Raw genomic sequence first — 16,558 nt, forward strand, 5'->3', positions numbered from 1 at the left:
CCCCTGTGGAACTCCCAGGGAGTTGTCCCTGGGGCCAGATGGCCACAGTCATTGGTTTGTTATTGAAGCACCCTGGGAAGGATATGGCACCCTAGGAAGAACTTTGCTTTGGCCAGATGACTCCTTGCAGCTGGGCCATCCTGGAAGGGTCTGACAGCTCAGCATTTCCCCTTACAGCACTCCAGTTGCCTTGGCAGCAAGTCCTGCTTAGAAGGGAGTCATCCAATTGTCCATCTCATTGCCCAGTGACAACAGATCGTGACACTGTGAAACTGGTATACGTTGACATAGTAAGGATGTAATATAAAGAAAGTCAGGTGTTCACCAAGTATAGCCACATTGATAATTGTGGGGATATTTTAGAATATTCTGAGATACAAAATAAAAGATAAGTTGTACCAGTCCATCTAAGGGACACTGTGTTTTACTGCCATTTTGTTTTGTTTTCTTTTATTAAATTCCTGGCATATCTTGTACAAGTTGTACCTACCCCCAAATGTGAATACCCTAACGTTGTACACCAGGAAGGTCACAAATGGACTACTAAAATACAGGGGAAAACAACAGTTGTATGCCTCTGTTTCTTAGTGTACATAATGCCTACCTCAGCATCCCAAATACATATTTGCTAGGCTAGAAAATGGATTTCACTTACGACACCTGTGCCATAGAGAACTCTCAGCCCTCTCCAGTGGTATGTGGCCGAGCGCAGGTGTATGATAAAAGTGTGAAATTACACTGTTAAACATGTCCTAGATGCTGCTGCTCATGGCTGCCCTATTTTGCATGATAGTACAGTTCATTAATAGGTTTCTGCAACTACATAAACTCATACTACATGTAGAATATAATCTCAGTTTAAGAATGTTTTCTGAACTGGTAACATATGATAATGTTTTTTGTGGCATTTTATTTTTTGAGCCTGCTTTTTGAGTCCTCTTCACAATGCCTCTGTGTTTGTGGGTATGTAAGTGTCCACATGTACTAATGACTGATTTTATTGGTTTATTACCTAATACAGCAAACTTTCCATATGAAGGTTGCATCGTACTTTTGATACAACTCACTGTTTATAAATAAAAAGCTTATTTTCATTTCATGCTGTGGCTGGTTTAAAAGGGTAATTTGCTTTGCTTGCAGCCCTGGACGTTCCCCCGCCTGCTGTGACCATGAAATAATTATGATGAACCATGTCTACAAAGAAAGGTTCCCAAAGGTAATGAATTGAATGTAAGATGTGTAGCATCTAAATGAACAGGCATCATGGGTTGAGCATCTGTAAGGTGATTTTGTCATAGGAAGTAAGGGTCCTATCTAGTAATGATTTGCATTAAATAACACTGCAGCTTTCTTAAAAAGGGGAAATTAAAAAAAAAAATAACAACAACAAACATTAAACTAACAACTGCTGAGGACTCTCCACTCTGTGGGTGCTCTGAACAGGCTTTAAAGTGAATGTCCGGCTTGTGCCCCATGCCTGGGTGGGCCTGGTGCAGGGAGGGTCTGCTTTTCAAAAGCCCCTCCGCCCTTTGCACTCCTTGTACCTGTGTTCTGGACCTGCTACTGTGTAGTCAAGTAGAGATCCATTTTCTCCCTCTGAAGCTATAGATTGGTGTGTCATCAACGTTGTTTTTCTTTTTAAACCTTATTTTCCTTTTCTGCAACTTCCCATCTCTTTAGCTGTGATATTTCTAATTCCATTGCTAAAGAAAGGAAGGTACAGTTGCAGTGTTCCTCAGTTAGGCTGATAAAAGGAATTTGATTGAGCCAGAGTACAGTTTGTCCAAGGACTGTAGCCAAACCCCTTGCCTGCAAGGAGCTGCTCTCCTATGGTCTCCTGTCACTTTGCCTCACCTCTGTGTCTTATCCACCAAAGTGTGTTTCTGCACATTTGGGAGAAGGCAACCTCTCCATATCATTCCAGTTCCTCACCCACCCTTTTGTTGACCCAGGCATAAAAACAAAGGGAAATATTTGGTTTCATAAATCAGGAATAGCATACTTATTATTTGTAATGAACCCTATATTGATGTCATTGATTGAAGCTGTTTCAGCTATTTATCACATGTCCCTTGCTCACTAGGGAGACAGATACTTACCATGGCTAGTTAATGCATGTTCAAACCTTAGAGGAAAGCAGGAGAAAGGAGGAAAGGGAATCTCCCTTCATATATAATTCATGATACTCAGGAATATTGATCAGGCAGCAGGTGATCACAGAGAAGGAAATGAAAGTTGGAAAGAAAATTTTAGCTTTATTTTACCAAAGGAATTCCCTTGGCATTTTGCACAAGATGTAGCTTTTTGAGGGAAGGATAAAGATGATACAAGATGCTTGCTCCTTGTTTATTGAAATCTAGCCAAGAAAACAAATTCTGGGCTCATGCTGTGGAACTCGAGCAGCAGTCCTGAGTTTTGAGTAAGTAACAAGAGAAGAAATATTTGATATTTTTGACAGTCTATCCCCAAAAGCTCAAGATCTAACATGAAAGCACAACAATTCCAGATATCATTGGAGTTATTTTAAGAATCTTATTTTGGGGGCTGGGGCTGGAGCTCAGTGGTAGTACACTTGCCTGGTATGTGTGAGGCACTAGGTTTGATTCTCAGAACCATGTATAAATAAATAAAAAAATAAAGAGCTATCAACAACTAAAAAAATTTTTTAAAAAGAATCTTATGTGGATCATTTTATATTTGATGGGATATGGAAAAAGAGGGATTGGCAATTCTGAAATATACATTTTCACTTAAATACCTTGAATCCTTATTATCTTTATTCCAAATGATGAGATGGTGGTGTGGCCCCTTCCTTCTCCTCCTCTCCCTCCTCTTTATCTTCTACATCAGGTTTAGCTTCATAGCAAAATTAAGTGCAAGGTACAGAGATTTTCCTTACTCACCCTGCCCCCGACATGCCTAGCCTCCCCTATTATCAATATGCCCCACTAGAGTCCACATTTACATCACAACACTTGGTGGTGTGCAGTCAGTGGATTTGGACAGATGTATAATGGCATATGTGTGCCATGATAATATCATGCAAAAGTGAGACTTCTACTTTTTTTTCCCTCCAGTATGGGGATCAAATTCAGGGCCTCACGTGTGCTAGGCAAGCATTCTACCACAGAGTTAAACCCCCAGGCCAGAATTCAGGTTTCTTTTACATTTACATTTTAGAATTCTGTTTAACAACTTGCACAGATCTCTGAAAATGCTAAGGAAGCATGTTTATGTGTGTGTCTCCATATGTTACACCTGTGTGTGCATGTGTGTCTTCTCTAAACAGGCTACAGCTCAGATGGAAGAACGTCTAAAGGAAATTATCACCAGCTACTCCCCCGACAACGTTCTTCCCCTAGCAGATGGAGTGCTTAGTTTCACTCACCATCAGATTATTGAACTGGCTCGAGATTGTTTGGATAAATCCCACCAGGGTCTCATCACCTCACGATACTTCCTTGAATTGCAACACAAATTAGATAAATTGCTACAGGAGGTAAGATCCGTGCACCATGCGTATAAAGTTTTCTGATTTGTTTTGCATTTCCCCTAGAAAAAAAGATATTTTACCATACTGTTTGCTTACAAGTGGTAACTATGAAATGGCGTTCATATTCTAGGGAAATAAAGAAGAGAGAAAAAAACCAACCTGATTGCTACTTGCTATAAGTTGATTCTGGTCATTATGTAGAGTAATAGAAAGTTAATGTAATAACCTTTACAGGAACCTTGGGACTCAACAATCTATGACTCTGGGATAAGTGGATTGTGAAGGATTTTGAAGCAGTGATTCCCCCACCCCTTACCCATAAAGTTAGAAATTGCCTGAGCATATGTGTGTTATTTGATGGTGTGCTATCTAATTCTAATATCTGAAAAAGCTAAATGGAAAACTGCTGGCTCCTTCCAGGCTGTTAGTCCTATTAATTAACCTACATGTGGTGTTGGGTAGTAAATGGTAACTTATATTTTCATTAGTGTCAGTTCTTCTTCTAACAAAATATCCAATTTCCAAAATGACAGATAAACACAGGAACTGTCTCTGCCTAGCACTTGCATGCCTGGCTCCTGATAACACCCAGGACAGGAAAGGAATGTGTGTGGTGGAAAGGAATTACTGCATAATATTGCTCTTCTGACTGAAATTGATCAGCCACAGCCTACAAGTGAAACCTATTTAGCCTATATATTTAGATTTATAGTATTTCTCTATCTCATAGGACATAAATTATGCCCATGTAAATACAAGCATAGGTGGTTTGCTTTAAGCATGCATATATAAATATTCACACAAAAATGAAGTAAAATACCAGCATCCCAAGTTTTGAGAAATCCATCTGTCCTTGCCCCACAGAATTTAGTTCTGGCAAGATGAGAATATTCTTCTCTGGCTAGCAGCCACTATTTTTCTTCCCTTTCTCATCCAAACTCACAGAAGAGTTTTCTCTGCTCTTTTGCCATTGTTCACATTTCAACCTATTGCAGTCTACTAGAGCAGGGCCTCTTAAACTATCTTTGGGCGTGAAAATATTGTTTTTGATTTTTATTGACAATTTCCAATTTGCTGTGTACCAATTCTCCCATAAACTAAAATGAAAGTGAATTTACAGGAAAATGGTCATGCCCTTGGGTGACATGGCCATGTAAACTTGCTAAAGCAAGTTTAGAGTTGCTAAATTCTTATTCTCAATAGTTGGCTTAGCTCATCACACACTAATAATGGTTCATTGACTGGCGCCAGTCTGCAGACACACTTTGAGTAGCACTCTGCTGGAATATAAAGACTCTGGGCAAGGATCTTACACGCTTTGTTCAGGTAGGATGGTATGTAACCCATAGAGGGACCCAAATATTAGTTGCATGAGTGGTATCCTCTCACCCACCAGAGGCTGGTAGAGCCCCTAGCCATTTTACTGGAACCAGTCTATTCTGCAGTATTCAAACTCCTTTCCCTCTTTATCCCTTTAAAGTATTCTTTTATTCTTGGCACCTCTCTGACCACTTCTTCGTGGCCTCTTCCAACTCATATTTTCTACAAATTAGTTTGCCCACAGTTTCATCCTGGTTCCACTCCTTCTGCTCTCTCTTCTGGAGATATTGTTGACTATCTTTAATGAAAGACATATGGACTCCAGTGGTTTCCAGTCCGTATCTCAGGCCAGCAGTGTTCTCTGACATTTCAGATTTGTGTGTCTGCCTACTCAATGTCTTCCCACTTGGAGAGCTCTGCAGAGTAGCAGTGGGCAACCCACTCTGTCTGCAACTGGACTCAGCATTTCCTCAACGAAACCTGCTTCTTCATTCTTGGCCTCCATTATTGACACCACCATCTTCTCAGTCACCTGCTAGGACTCTGAGTCCTACTAGACTCTCTCTTTCCCTACATGATGCAGCCACTGGACTCTCATAGTTTTCTTCTTAAATATTCTCCAACTTTCCCCTCCTGTTCTCCTCTCACTTCCTGACTTGGACGCTCATCCCCAATGATCTGCTTTCCTCCAGGCCTAACCCTTAGATCCACCACCCTTCTGTGCAGCTGCAAGGACTTTGGTCTAACACTCCCCAGTGTTCCATTCTATCTACAGGTAAAAACCATAACATGGCCTACTGCTTGTGTCTGCCTGGGTGCATACGGTGCACTATAATGATCATCAGGGGGTCTTGCTTTATTAGCACACAACGGGCTCTTTGAGGAAGAGGGGTCATCTCTAACTCCCTGGTGCAGGGCTGGTATTTATTCATCCATAGTAAGCTGGAAGAGAGAGGAGAAGGAAGAAAATACATATGGCATGCCAAAACATTTGATCTATGATTATGGGGCATCAAATAATCTAATTTTTATATTCCTTTTAATTAAATCAGCTTCTTGGAAATGCTGGCAACACTATGCTTATTACTGTATATGTGAATACCTTGGAAACTATGTTTGTGAAATGGTGTACTTTTGAACAGACAAGGCAGACCTGAGAGGAGCTCTGCAGTCAGGCTCTGTGAGGTTTTCCATCCTGGATTCTGCCATTCTGTCCCAGGATATTATCATAATCACTAGTATAGTTCTGTTTCTTATTCCTTTGTAGGCACTTCCTGAAAGGGGTAGAGACTTGCTATCCATAGCTATTTATATTATAATCCCCTTCTTTCATTTCTGTATGACAGACTTGGCAGATTGTTTCATGGCAATTAAAAATAAATCTTAAAAATTTCAAAAATCATGTGAATGGGCTGTATGAGAGATGAAAATTGTTGCGTTTTAGAGAAATTTCTCTTCTGGCTGAGAAGCATTATACTTGGGTCACAAAGGTCAATGTTAGGTAGGGATAAGAATGTTTTCTTTTTCATCTTCATTGAGAGTTTCTTTCAGTATTTTTGTAAAACTTAAATCTATCTTCAGAGTCACATGTATAATGGCCTTTGGGAGTTTAGAGCTAATCTGTCACAGAAGAACTGTCCCCTTCTAGCTGGAGCCTGGTTATAGGAACTTGATTTGGTCTCTTCTGAATACAATTGTCAGTTCCCAGCTCCAGCCCTCTGCTAACCAGCTTCCCTCCCCACCAAGCCTCTCTCCCCACCTCCTTTCCCATTGTCAGTCCTTTGCATAACCCAAGGCAAGGCTCCCCTAAGGTTTGAACTGCTTGATTTAACTGATGCCTTTGAAAGTCCTGAAGTCTAGGTCAATTCAGATGCATGCTTTCCGGTCGGTCTCCTTTTCACCAAGGTGTGTTTACTCAAAGAAAATACACAGGAAACTCTAACTTACTCTCGAATCTGGGTCATAGTGTTTTTTTACAGCCGCCAACAGGTAATATATATTGACCACTGGTGTCCATTAGTACCCCCTTTGGCCTCAGCAAGCCAGGAAACAGTTTCCCTTGTCAGGTTAATTTTATTATTTCATTTGATGTTTTAACAAAGTTCTTCTTCCTCTATCCCCCACTTAATGATATGGGTAAAATATTATTTGAGCTAATATAACTCATATTTTGGGCCTTGGATGTGACTGATAATTGTTAGAAGTAAGAAATTGGAGTGATTGTTTTTATAATATTTTGAAATGGAATTTATATAATCTGAATGAGTATTTTTAAGTTTTTTTTTCACATATAAAATTCTCATTTCCCTTGGGGAGAAAAAACACACCAAAATGTATTCAGGCTTTTTAGACATTTTTTATATTCCTGGATTAATAAAACAATATTATAGTAGAGAGAAACTTCAGTGGTCAACCCAAATTCTCACCAAGAAGTCAGTGATTTTTTTGTTTGGTTTTGTTTTTTACTTTTTAGGGGGTTTTGTTTAATTAAGGATAAACTATAAAAAACACACATAACCACATTTCTGTGCATTCATTGTATTTTCTAAAATCTATTTTCATTGCAAAATACATATTGGAAAATAATTTTTAAGATAGTTTTCAATATTTGACATGTATATATCTCTGTGTTTAAGTAGAATAGATACTTTTTGTTCTATGATTATTAATCCATTCTCATTTTTCTTATATTTAAAAATTTTACATGTTAGCTGTGTCCTTTTACTTATATATGCTTTCTTTTATTTTGGACCATGGCCTTTGATTTGATGGTTTAAATTCAACAGACATATACAGTCATTTTTCATAAATTTGTCTGCCAGCTCTTGGAGAGGGGTGGCATCAGGGATTGGGCCTTGTCATGATAAAGCACATTTATGAATGTGCTTTTTTTTTTTAATGGAACTGAGGATTGAACCCTGGGCTTTGTGCATGCAAAGCAGGCACTGTACCACTGAGCTGTACCCCAAACCCTTTTTATTTTATTTTGAGAGTGGGTCTCACTAAGTTACTCAAGTTGGCAGAATTTGTGATCCTCCTGCCTCAGCCTCCCATGTAGCTGACATTCTAAGTGTATGCCACCATCCCCAGCTTCATGAATGGTTTTAATAGCTTATTACTGTGTTTGTAGAATTGTACCAGCATCGCCTTGAATACTTTTTTAAAAATCCTTAGAGGAAAGTAAATCATATAAATTTAAAAATTCAGAGAATCTAAAATGAGTATGCATATTTACATTTACAACTTCTAAAATTTTTGTTCTGTGCCAGCTTTGATAGAGACACATAACCACATTTCTTCAAGGCAATATCATTGAAAGTTTCAGTGACTGCTAACATACTGAGCTTTGCTCTCAAAGTATGTATAGTGCTTAGGCAACATATAAAATAAAATTTCAAAAGTTTTTGGGTCAGTTAAATTTTACTTTTATAGTTCAGTGCCTACATATTCAATGTGTGAAACTGAATTTATATTATATATTCAGCTAACATTTGAAGTAAACATTACACATTTTTTACATGTGATGAAATAGGTAATTTGTTAGTTAATCATGTTTTGTATGTGAACTGTATTTCATGAACATGTTAAATGCTCGGGATAACAAAACATTCCATCGCTGTTAGTCATTTCATACATCTAAGATGTTACATCTGGAAAATGCAGGTTCTTGATGAGCCGCCTATACTGGTACCATGTACTTAATGTGTCATAAACTTTTAATGCCTCCTTCATTCATGGTTCACATTAACAGTCCTTATGTTTGATTTTCAACAGAGATAATAAATCAAAGTTTTGCAATTAAAGTTTAGTTAGTAGAGCTGTTTTCTAGATGTAGATGTTTAATAGCATCCATTTATATAGAGATAATGCCCATTTATCAATCTTTTAAGAGTATTTTCTAAATCATGTGATTTTTAAATATGTGGCAATTATCTAATTAGCATGCTTTGCTGATTTTTTTCAATTTAGTAGAGCAACTCTGTATCATTATTCTTTTCACTGCTTTTTCATAGGCTCATGATCGTTCAGAAAGTGGAGAATTGGCATTTATTAAACAGCTAGTCCGAAAGATCCTAATTGTTATTGCCCGCCCTGCTCGGTTATTGGAGTGCCTGGTAAGCTGCCTTTAGATGTGACTACATTATTTATTGTTAACTGTGGGAAAGCAGCAACCATCAGAAAGCTCTAGTTTCATTTATTATGTCAACCACCAGTGTTAAATGGAAAGAGTCAGGAGGAACTACAGCTTGTGAATGTTCATGATGGCATCCTTATGTGTCTTGTCTTTTCATATTTTAAGTAAGAATTCTAGGATTGGTGCTGTATTCAGTAATAGTCATATTACATTCTGGTCAAACTTGAAGGATGAACATGAAATAATGTGCTTGACCTTATCTCAGCATAATTACTTTATGTCACAGCTAATTTAAAATGCTTGCTGTGCTTCATGCTTTTGGAGTTGCCTAGATTCAGAGAGAAGCAAGTGAGAGGTATGCTAAGAAGTGACCTGTGGCTATAATTATTATTTGTTTTAAAAATGTTCCATGTTAGAAATATGTGTCCGTTAGCAAACCATTTGAAAGAATACAGTAGGGCATCATCCAGACCTGAAGGAATGAGACTTTTGGAGATTAATTCATTTTAGCAACTACATCATTTTGATCAATGGTCATTTTCTCTTTTAAAATTTTTGTTTTATGAAATTTTGATAGAGGTTTCAGTCAAAACTGTAGACAAATATTAAGCTTTGACAATAAGAATTATTTTAATGGGCTCTTAATATAGGATCAAAATTCACTGTTAAGTTCTCACAGCCATTAATGTAGTTATAACTCCATATGTACAAGAGAGCTTTCAGCATTGCACATGCATACACACACACACACGCACACACACGCACGCACTAATATATATAGAGTGGTGGTGCTTTAGTTTTACCCTTATTTTAATTAACATTCACAGGGTTTTACAATGTTGAAATAATCATAGCCCCATAAACTCATGATAGTACCTGATGAACTACAGCAAGGGGATATTTCAAACACAAAGGTGGGGAGTAGAGATTTTCATCAATGGCAGGACCCTGAGGATCCCAGAATTAAATGCACCATTTGACATGGAATGTCTAGAAGGCTAAAAGGGGAAAACTATCATGATGTTCCTGGGGAGGAGAACTGGTGATTGGCAGATACAGATAGAAGGGAGTCTTACTTTTTATTGCTTCTTCTCTTGTAGCTCTTGAAGTATACACCATCTGCAATAATATTTGGGAAAAAAATGACAGTTATTACTAAAACTTAACATATCTGCTCCTGTCCAGATATGTTAAGAGCAGATCATGCCTTTAAAAAAGGAAATTAATTTTTTATATAATATCTGATAATCAGAAGAGAAAAAGTGAAAGTACAACCTCTTAAAGAAAGAAATAAGTAGATTTAGGTGTGGCTTCAGAAATGTTGCTTTCAGTACAGTAAGAGCTCAGATGAAACTGACACTTCAGAGTATTAGGGAATGTTTCTCCAAGCCTGCCATTCTATGCCTGCAGTTCCCAGGCTTGCCACAAGTCATTGTAGGTTTCTTTACAGGACACTGAACATTCACACTGGTTTGGCTTTACTTCATTTGCAGCAAACATTTATATATGGCCTTTAGAAACTCAGGTAATTGTCAAATGAAAGACTGAAGTTCTAAAACCCCCTTTTTTGGCCATTAATCAAAATGAGAAAAATCTTTTGGGGAAAATTTTCAGGGGATGTCACTGAAAATACTTTAAAATGCATTTAATCGGTGAGCAGATTTACAGCATTGTTTACAACCCATCAATCTAGGGCATTCATTAGAGTGATGTGATCTGGAAGATTTTTATTATACATATACTATAAGCAACAGATGACCAAGGAATAAAATAACCCAAGAATAATATATTGCCAAAATATTACAGAAGACAGGTAATTGAACACCTTAATTTCTTATTTTTTCCTTAATCTCTGCATTGCATTAATATTATTAGCAAGTTTTAGAATTAATAAAAATGAAAACATTGAAGTTTTTTCTTCTAATATTTTTGGACATTTTTATACTAAGGGAGTCTCCTGTACCATCTTTGAGTCAATGTAGTTAAGTATTATTCCCTTGTGTGTGTTTATACAGAGAAAGAAATGGAATCTTCTGAATGAAATTCTCAGTTCTAAAACTTTTCTAAAAAAGGCACAGATAAAAATCAGACCTAAAGCCCTGGGATTGATCCCCAGAATCACGCATATAGATACAAAACCAGATCTAGAGGATCACAGTGATGGGCACCTGTGGTCTTAGCTATTTAGGAGGCTGAGGCAGGAAGATCATGAGTCTAGACCAGCCTGGGCAATATAGTGAGACCCTGGCAAAAAAAAAAAAAAAGTCAGAATTATTCTTTTTTAGTGAGATCTAGATCTTCAGTAGAGTACCTTCAAATTTCCATTACAAAGAAATTAGAAATTATCACTATCTTTGGGTTGCCAAGTATCACATGTATTGACCTAGAATCTGAATAGGCTTCAGATATGAATTGAGAATTATATAGTTTTTAAAGCTATTTACCTCCTTTTTGTATGAATAACCTACAGCCATGTGTGTGCAGCAGTTTTATTGTGAATGGGGTTTACATAGTAAAAACCTCAGACCATTTTGGCTCAAGGAAGTATCTCTGTATGTTTGTCTTATGCCAGGAATTTGATCCTGAAGAATTTTACTACCTATTAGAAGCAGCAGAAGGCCATGCAAAAGAAGGACAGGGTATCAAAACTGACATCCCCAGGTACATCATCAGCCAGCTGGGTCTCAATAAGGATCCTCTGGAAGGTGAGTTCTTGGTTGAGTTGATCTTTTACTTGTTTTTACCCTGTGACCTCATGGAAGAATTTCACAGCAAGTCTTTATTTTTTTTCTGCTTTGGCTGTGTTTATTGATTAGTCCCTTTGGGGGATGAGTTGTAAAATGAAGGAAACAGCTATAGGTTGGGTCCTGAGGAGCAAGCAAGCATGCTTCTATTTTTGTTATGAAGAGAGTGGGGCCCAGCCTTGCTTGATATCCTAGAGGCCTGTCAGCCTAGAAATGCCAGCCTGTCCCAGAAGGGTTTGGATTCTAATCTTCTCTGAGTCCTTTTTCTCTTGCAAAGATCAGTTGAGCTCTTCTTGAGAGTACTTTTAATTTTGAAAGTGTCGCTACAGAAATTAATTATCATTCATTTAAAATTGACATTTAAATTCAATTTGGGAGTAACACAACTGGTGGTAGATTGCTTTAAATTGAATCCAGTTTTGGTAGGTCTATTTTTGTTTATTTGTCTCAAGAAAGTATGAAAGGTAGTAATATACAAGAGAGCCAATGATAGAGAAAATTTTCTGAAGCTTGTAAATGGATTTATGGTTGATTCAAATTAAAAAAAAGGTTATAATTCTATTAAATACAGAGAATAGCAAGCATCCTGATAGTGATTTTTCAAAAATCTAATATTGGTAATCCCTCCGCCCCCTTCCAACCTTTTGTCCATTATTGTTTGGGATTGTTATTTATAACACTTAGGTTATTACTGCCTAAAAAGACTCATAAACTAACATTGACTCCTCCATTCAAAATTATCTTCCTGGTTCATTAAATTGAATTTTCAAACAGCGTTTGTCCTTCTCAATTGTTTGTGGAGGTAAATGATGGAGGTAAATGCTGCACAGAGCTTTTCCTGTCTAAAGCCAGGGAGCCTGCTGCTCTCTGCCCTGCTCTCTCCTGTTCTCCCTGCTTTGTTTGCTCTTATGGCCATCGTATCTTTGCTTCCAGTGAAATGATGCGTGCATTACTGGGAGATAATGCCAGATAAATTTATACTGTACTGAAAGCAATACCACAACAGATTCATCACTTATCAGAGACTGGTGGCTGCTTTTCTGAAAAGTTCCCTGGGGAGAGATTTTCCCCCATGGCTTTTAAATTACCATCTTTACCTTTTTGAATCATGAGTCTTCAGAAATGGTTTAAATCAATGAAATAAAAAGGGCAGATGTTTAATGGTATTTAGATGAGTTTTAAAAATCTCTTCAGGCATTACAAAATGATGCCTCAGCTTCCTGCTTCAAAAGCTGACTCTTGGTTCCATTCCATTACTACCCACTGCTTACAAATAATATGTATTTCCCAGATAATAGTTATTTAGCAGAAATTCTATTTAAAACACAGCCATCTTTTAATTTGTTTTTTTATGAAAATAATTGGAGTGGGGGAGGCTGTCAAAGCATATTATAGTGACTCTTCACGCCAGTGTAGTTAAGGTTGCGTCAGCTCTTGTGTTGTAGACAGAGGGAGTTCTTCCCAGTGTTCTTATCTGACAGGAGATACCACTGTCAGCTGAAATTAAGTATGTGGACTATGTGATGCCCACTTACATATCTTAATAGAAGCTTTAAAAGAGTAGTGAGGATCTTTGACACCTTTGGAGTTTAGGAATATAAATTTATCACTGGGAGTTTTTTTTTTTTAACTTATTAATCATCTTGATTCAGGGTGAGGATAGTTTTTAATCTGTTTTTTAACACTTAATGTGTGACTTCTCCTGGTAATTTTGGTACATGATCACAAACTCTAATCTACATTTGCTTCCCTTTATTTTCAACATTTAAACTAACATACCTAAAGGTGTGTTTTGCAAAGGTAAAGAGCGAGAGTTTTAGAGGTGGGCTAGGACCCTCACTGGACAGTTCAGGAAACTCTTTGTGCCTCAGTTCCTTCCATAAAGTAAAAATGGGATAGAAGAGTACCTACTCACAGAGTTTCTTTAAAAATGATAGGAGTTATCCCTGTATTTGCTTAACATAGTAATGATTTAATATGTGTCCACGGCTAATATAGTTTTATTGAAACAATATTAAATTTTCCTTGAAGAGGAATCTGTCTTAGTTCCTATTAGAGTCCTTATATCTAAGATACTAGAACATTGGATGTTTTCATTATTTGAATGATACCAAAATGTAGTTTATACTAACCTTATTTTTATTTTTAGAATTTCCTGATAAGTAAACTAGGAATGTTAGTATCAATCTAATTATTTCAAAATCTGGAGTTTGTAAATATTTATCTAAAACTAACACTTCAATATTGTTTTGCGTCATATCTCCTATGAGTAATCACTGCCCACAGAGGATAATTGTACTTATGAGAACATCAACACATGAAATAAGAGCCTGAGAAGTAATTTTAGATGCATGCAAAATTCTGTAGCTAAAAACTAGAACTTTTTATTTTACATATGTTCAGTTTTGAAAAATTAGAAAAAACTTTTGAAGAAAATTCTTTCATGTTCTTTTTTAAGTATAAAAATGAACAGTAAATGAATTAGGTTTTCTCATTTACTTATATAAACGCAAGGATGCATTCCAAGGTGTGTTGAGCAATTAGATGCAGTTGTCACTTTTAACTAGACCACCAGAGTAGTACTTAAGCTGGTGTCAAGCATATGGCATTCAGCCCAGAATTAACTACTCTACACAATATAATTAATAACAGTCAACATTTAATGAGCACTTAATTTTTGTTAATCAACATACTAAGGGACTTATGTGCATTGTAGTGTATAATAGTCATAAAAGTGCCAAGAGATAAGTAATATTGTTCTCATCATTCAGGAGAAGAACCTTGAAAGTTAAAACCCTGATGTTAAAAAGTCACTTGTAGGGCTGGGGTTATAGCTCAGTTGGTATAGTGCTTGCCTTTCATGCACTAAGGCCCTGGGTTCAATCCCCAGCACCACCACCACCACCACCACCACCACCACCACCACCACCACACACACACACACACACACACACACACACACACACACACACAAATAAATAAATAAAAATAAAAAAATAATAAAAGGTTACTTGGCTGGTAAGTGCCAATAGTGGTGGAAACCCAGGTCTTTTTATCTCCAAATCCCTTTAACCACTCACTACCTTTACTCTTATTTTAAAATTGTAAATTTTTAGTGTATTTTGTGAGATATCTCTCAGTAAATGTGAAGAAATGGAGGAAGGGATGCCCACTACAACTTGAGTCATTTCTGACTTGTTAGTTGGTCAGCATACCTTAGATGCCTCTCAGAGTCAATGTAGACGTGCCTCTCTTGGTTCTCTGATTATAGAATAGTTTTAACCCCCAAACCCTTTGCAAGCTGCCTTAATTGCATTAGCCAGTGAATGCTGCCAGCTGGAGCAGAGGCCCAGTCTTTAAAGTTCCTTTGTCTAGGTGTTAATTAGAAATGGGGTTTCAGGGAAGGATGTGAAAAGAACATGTTCAAAAATCTCAGTTGTTGCCTCTTGCTGTTTTGGATGTAAAACTTTTCCCACAATTATATTATAATATATTTTTTTCTTTTTCTTTTGTAATGGAGAAAGTGTTTTCTTTTGTTTTAGCTTATTATGCTTACTTATTTAATTGCAATATTTTTCTTGCCCCTTTTTTTTTTTGAACTTAGAAATGGCTCAGTTGGGGAACTACGATAGTGGGACAGCAGAAACACCAGAAACGGATGAGTCAGTGGGTGTAAGTATCTTTCTTGACAAAATATGTTGGTTTTTCTGTTTGTTAGCATCTAGAGATTTTGACTGTGTTAATTACTTTATTCAACAAATATTTATTGTGCTTTCTACATGGAAGACACTGTTTCCAATAACAGGCAGATAATTTAGAGTTTTCCCTTCAAAGAGAAAAAGAAATTTACTAAAAGAAATCATACACAAAAGATAGTAATTATAAAATAAGATCTACAGAGACAAAAAAAAAAGAGCATGTCCACTAGAATATCCCATAAAGAGATTTGCCTTTATTTAGAATGCTCCAGAAGATTTCCTGAGGACGTGGCACTTGAGCTGAAATGTGAGCAATTATTAATATAAGGGGCAGTGGACCCAATCTGGATGCAAGTTCCATCTAAGGGCTAAGAGCAAGGGAGACCTTGGAGACCAGAGAGCCTGGGTGAAGCCTGGACACACAGGTCCCTACTTCTCACATTTGTCAGGTTTATATTTTGTTTTGTTTTGTTTTTAAGAACAATGGGAAGTGACTGAGCTTGAGAGGAGTGTTGTTTGTACTTGGAAGTGGAAGGAATAAATAGGGAGCTGACCCAGTAAGAGTCATGGCTTGATACAAAGAAAGCAGTGGGGTGCAGGGAGCATCAGAGTGACTATGGAAAAGTCTGTTAAGAGACGGGTACAGGGGCTGGGATTGTGGCTCAGCAGTAGAACACTCACTCACCTAGCACACGCAGGGCCTTGGGTTCGGTCCTCAGACCACATAAAAATAAATAAATAAAACAATGGTATTATGTCAAACTACAATTAAAATAAATAAATATTTTTTAAAAGAGATGGTTACAGTGGCCAGGGGTCCTGGTGGCTGGTGTCATTCTTCTCAATAATAAACACCAGCAGGGAAAGCAGGATGAAGCAGGTTGGGATGATCAGGAAAGCAGAAACAGGCTGTGTAGCCTGGGGTCTGAGAACCCAGATTCTGGATTTGAAAACTGGTTCTACCCCTTAGTAGGTGTGTGTGTTGGGGTGGGCTGGAAGGTTCTTTGTGTCTCTGTTCCCCCATCTTTAAAGCTTTCTCATCTTAAAAGATATAAGAGATTATGAAAGATGAAATGAGATATACCATTAAAATGGTTAGGAAAGTATTACACAGTAAGTACTAAATAAATGATAGTTGTTTTATTATCATCATAACATATAATTTTGA

General features: G+C 37.2%; 1 protein-coding gene across 2 annotated transcripts in view; it reads left to right on the forward strand.

The window, feature by feature from the left end:
* Nucleotides 1-16,558, forward strand: part of LOC113184202 (microtubule-associated serine/threonine-protein kinase 4-like) — a 162,164-nt gene that overhangs the window by 97,159 nt on the left and 48,447 nt on the right. For both annotated transcript variants that reach the window (XM_026390814.2, XM_026390816.2), the window contains exons 6-10: nt 1,141-1,216; nt 3,290-3,499; nt 8,827-8,928; nt 11,521-11,653; nt 15,297-15,364. In XM_026390814.2, the coding sequence (XP_026246599.2) occupies nt 1,141-1,216; nt 3,290-3,499; nt 8,827-8,928; nt 11,521-11,653; nt 15,297-15,364 (589 nt within the window). The remainder of the gene's footprint in view (nt 1-1,140; nt 1,217-3,289; nt 3,500-8,826; nt 8,929-11,520; nt 11,654-15,296; nt 15,365-16,558) is intronic.

The sequence above is a fragment of the Urocitellus parryii genome, chromosome 1 (assembly GCF_045843805.1).
Source record: "Urocitellus parryii isolate mUroPar1 chromosome 1, mUroPar1.hap1, whole genome shotgun sequence".
NCBI lineage: Eukaryota > Metazoa > Chordata > Mammalia > Rodentia > Sciuridae > Urocitellus > Urocitellus parryii.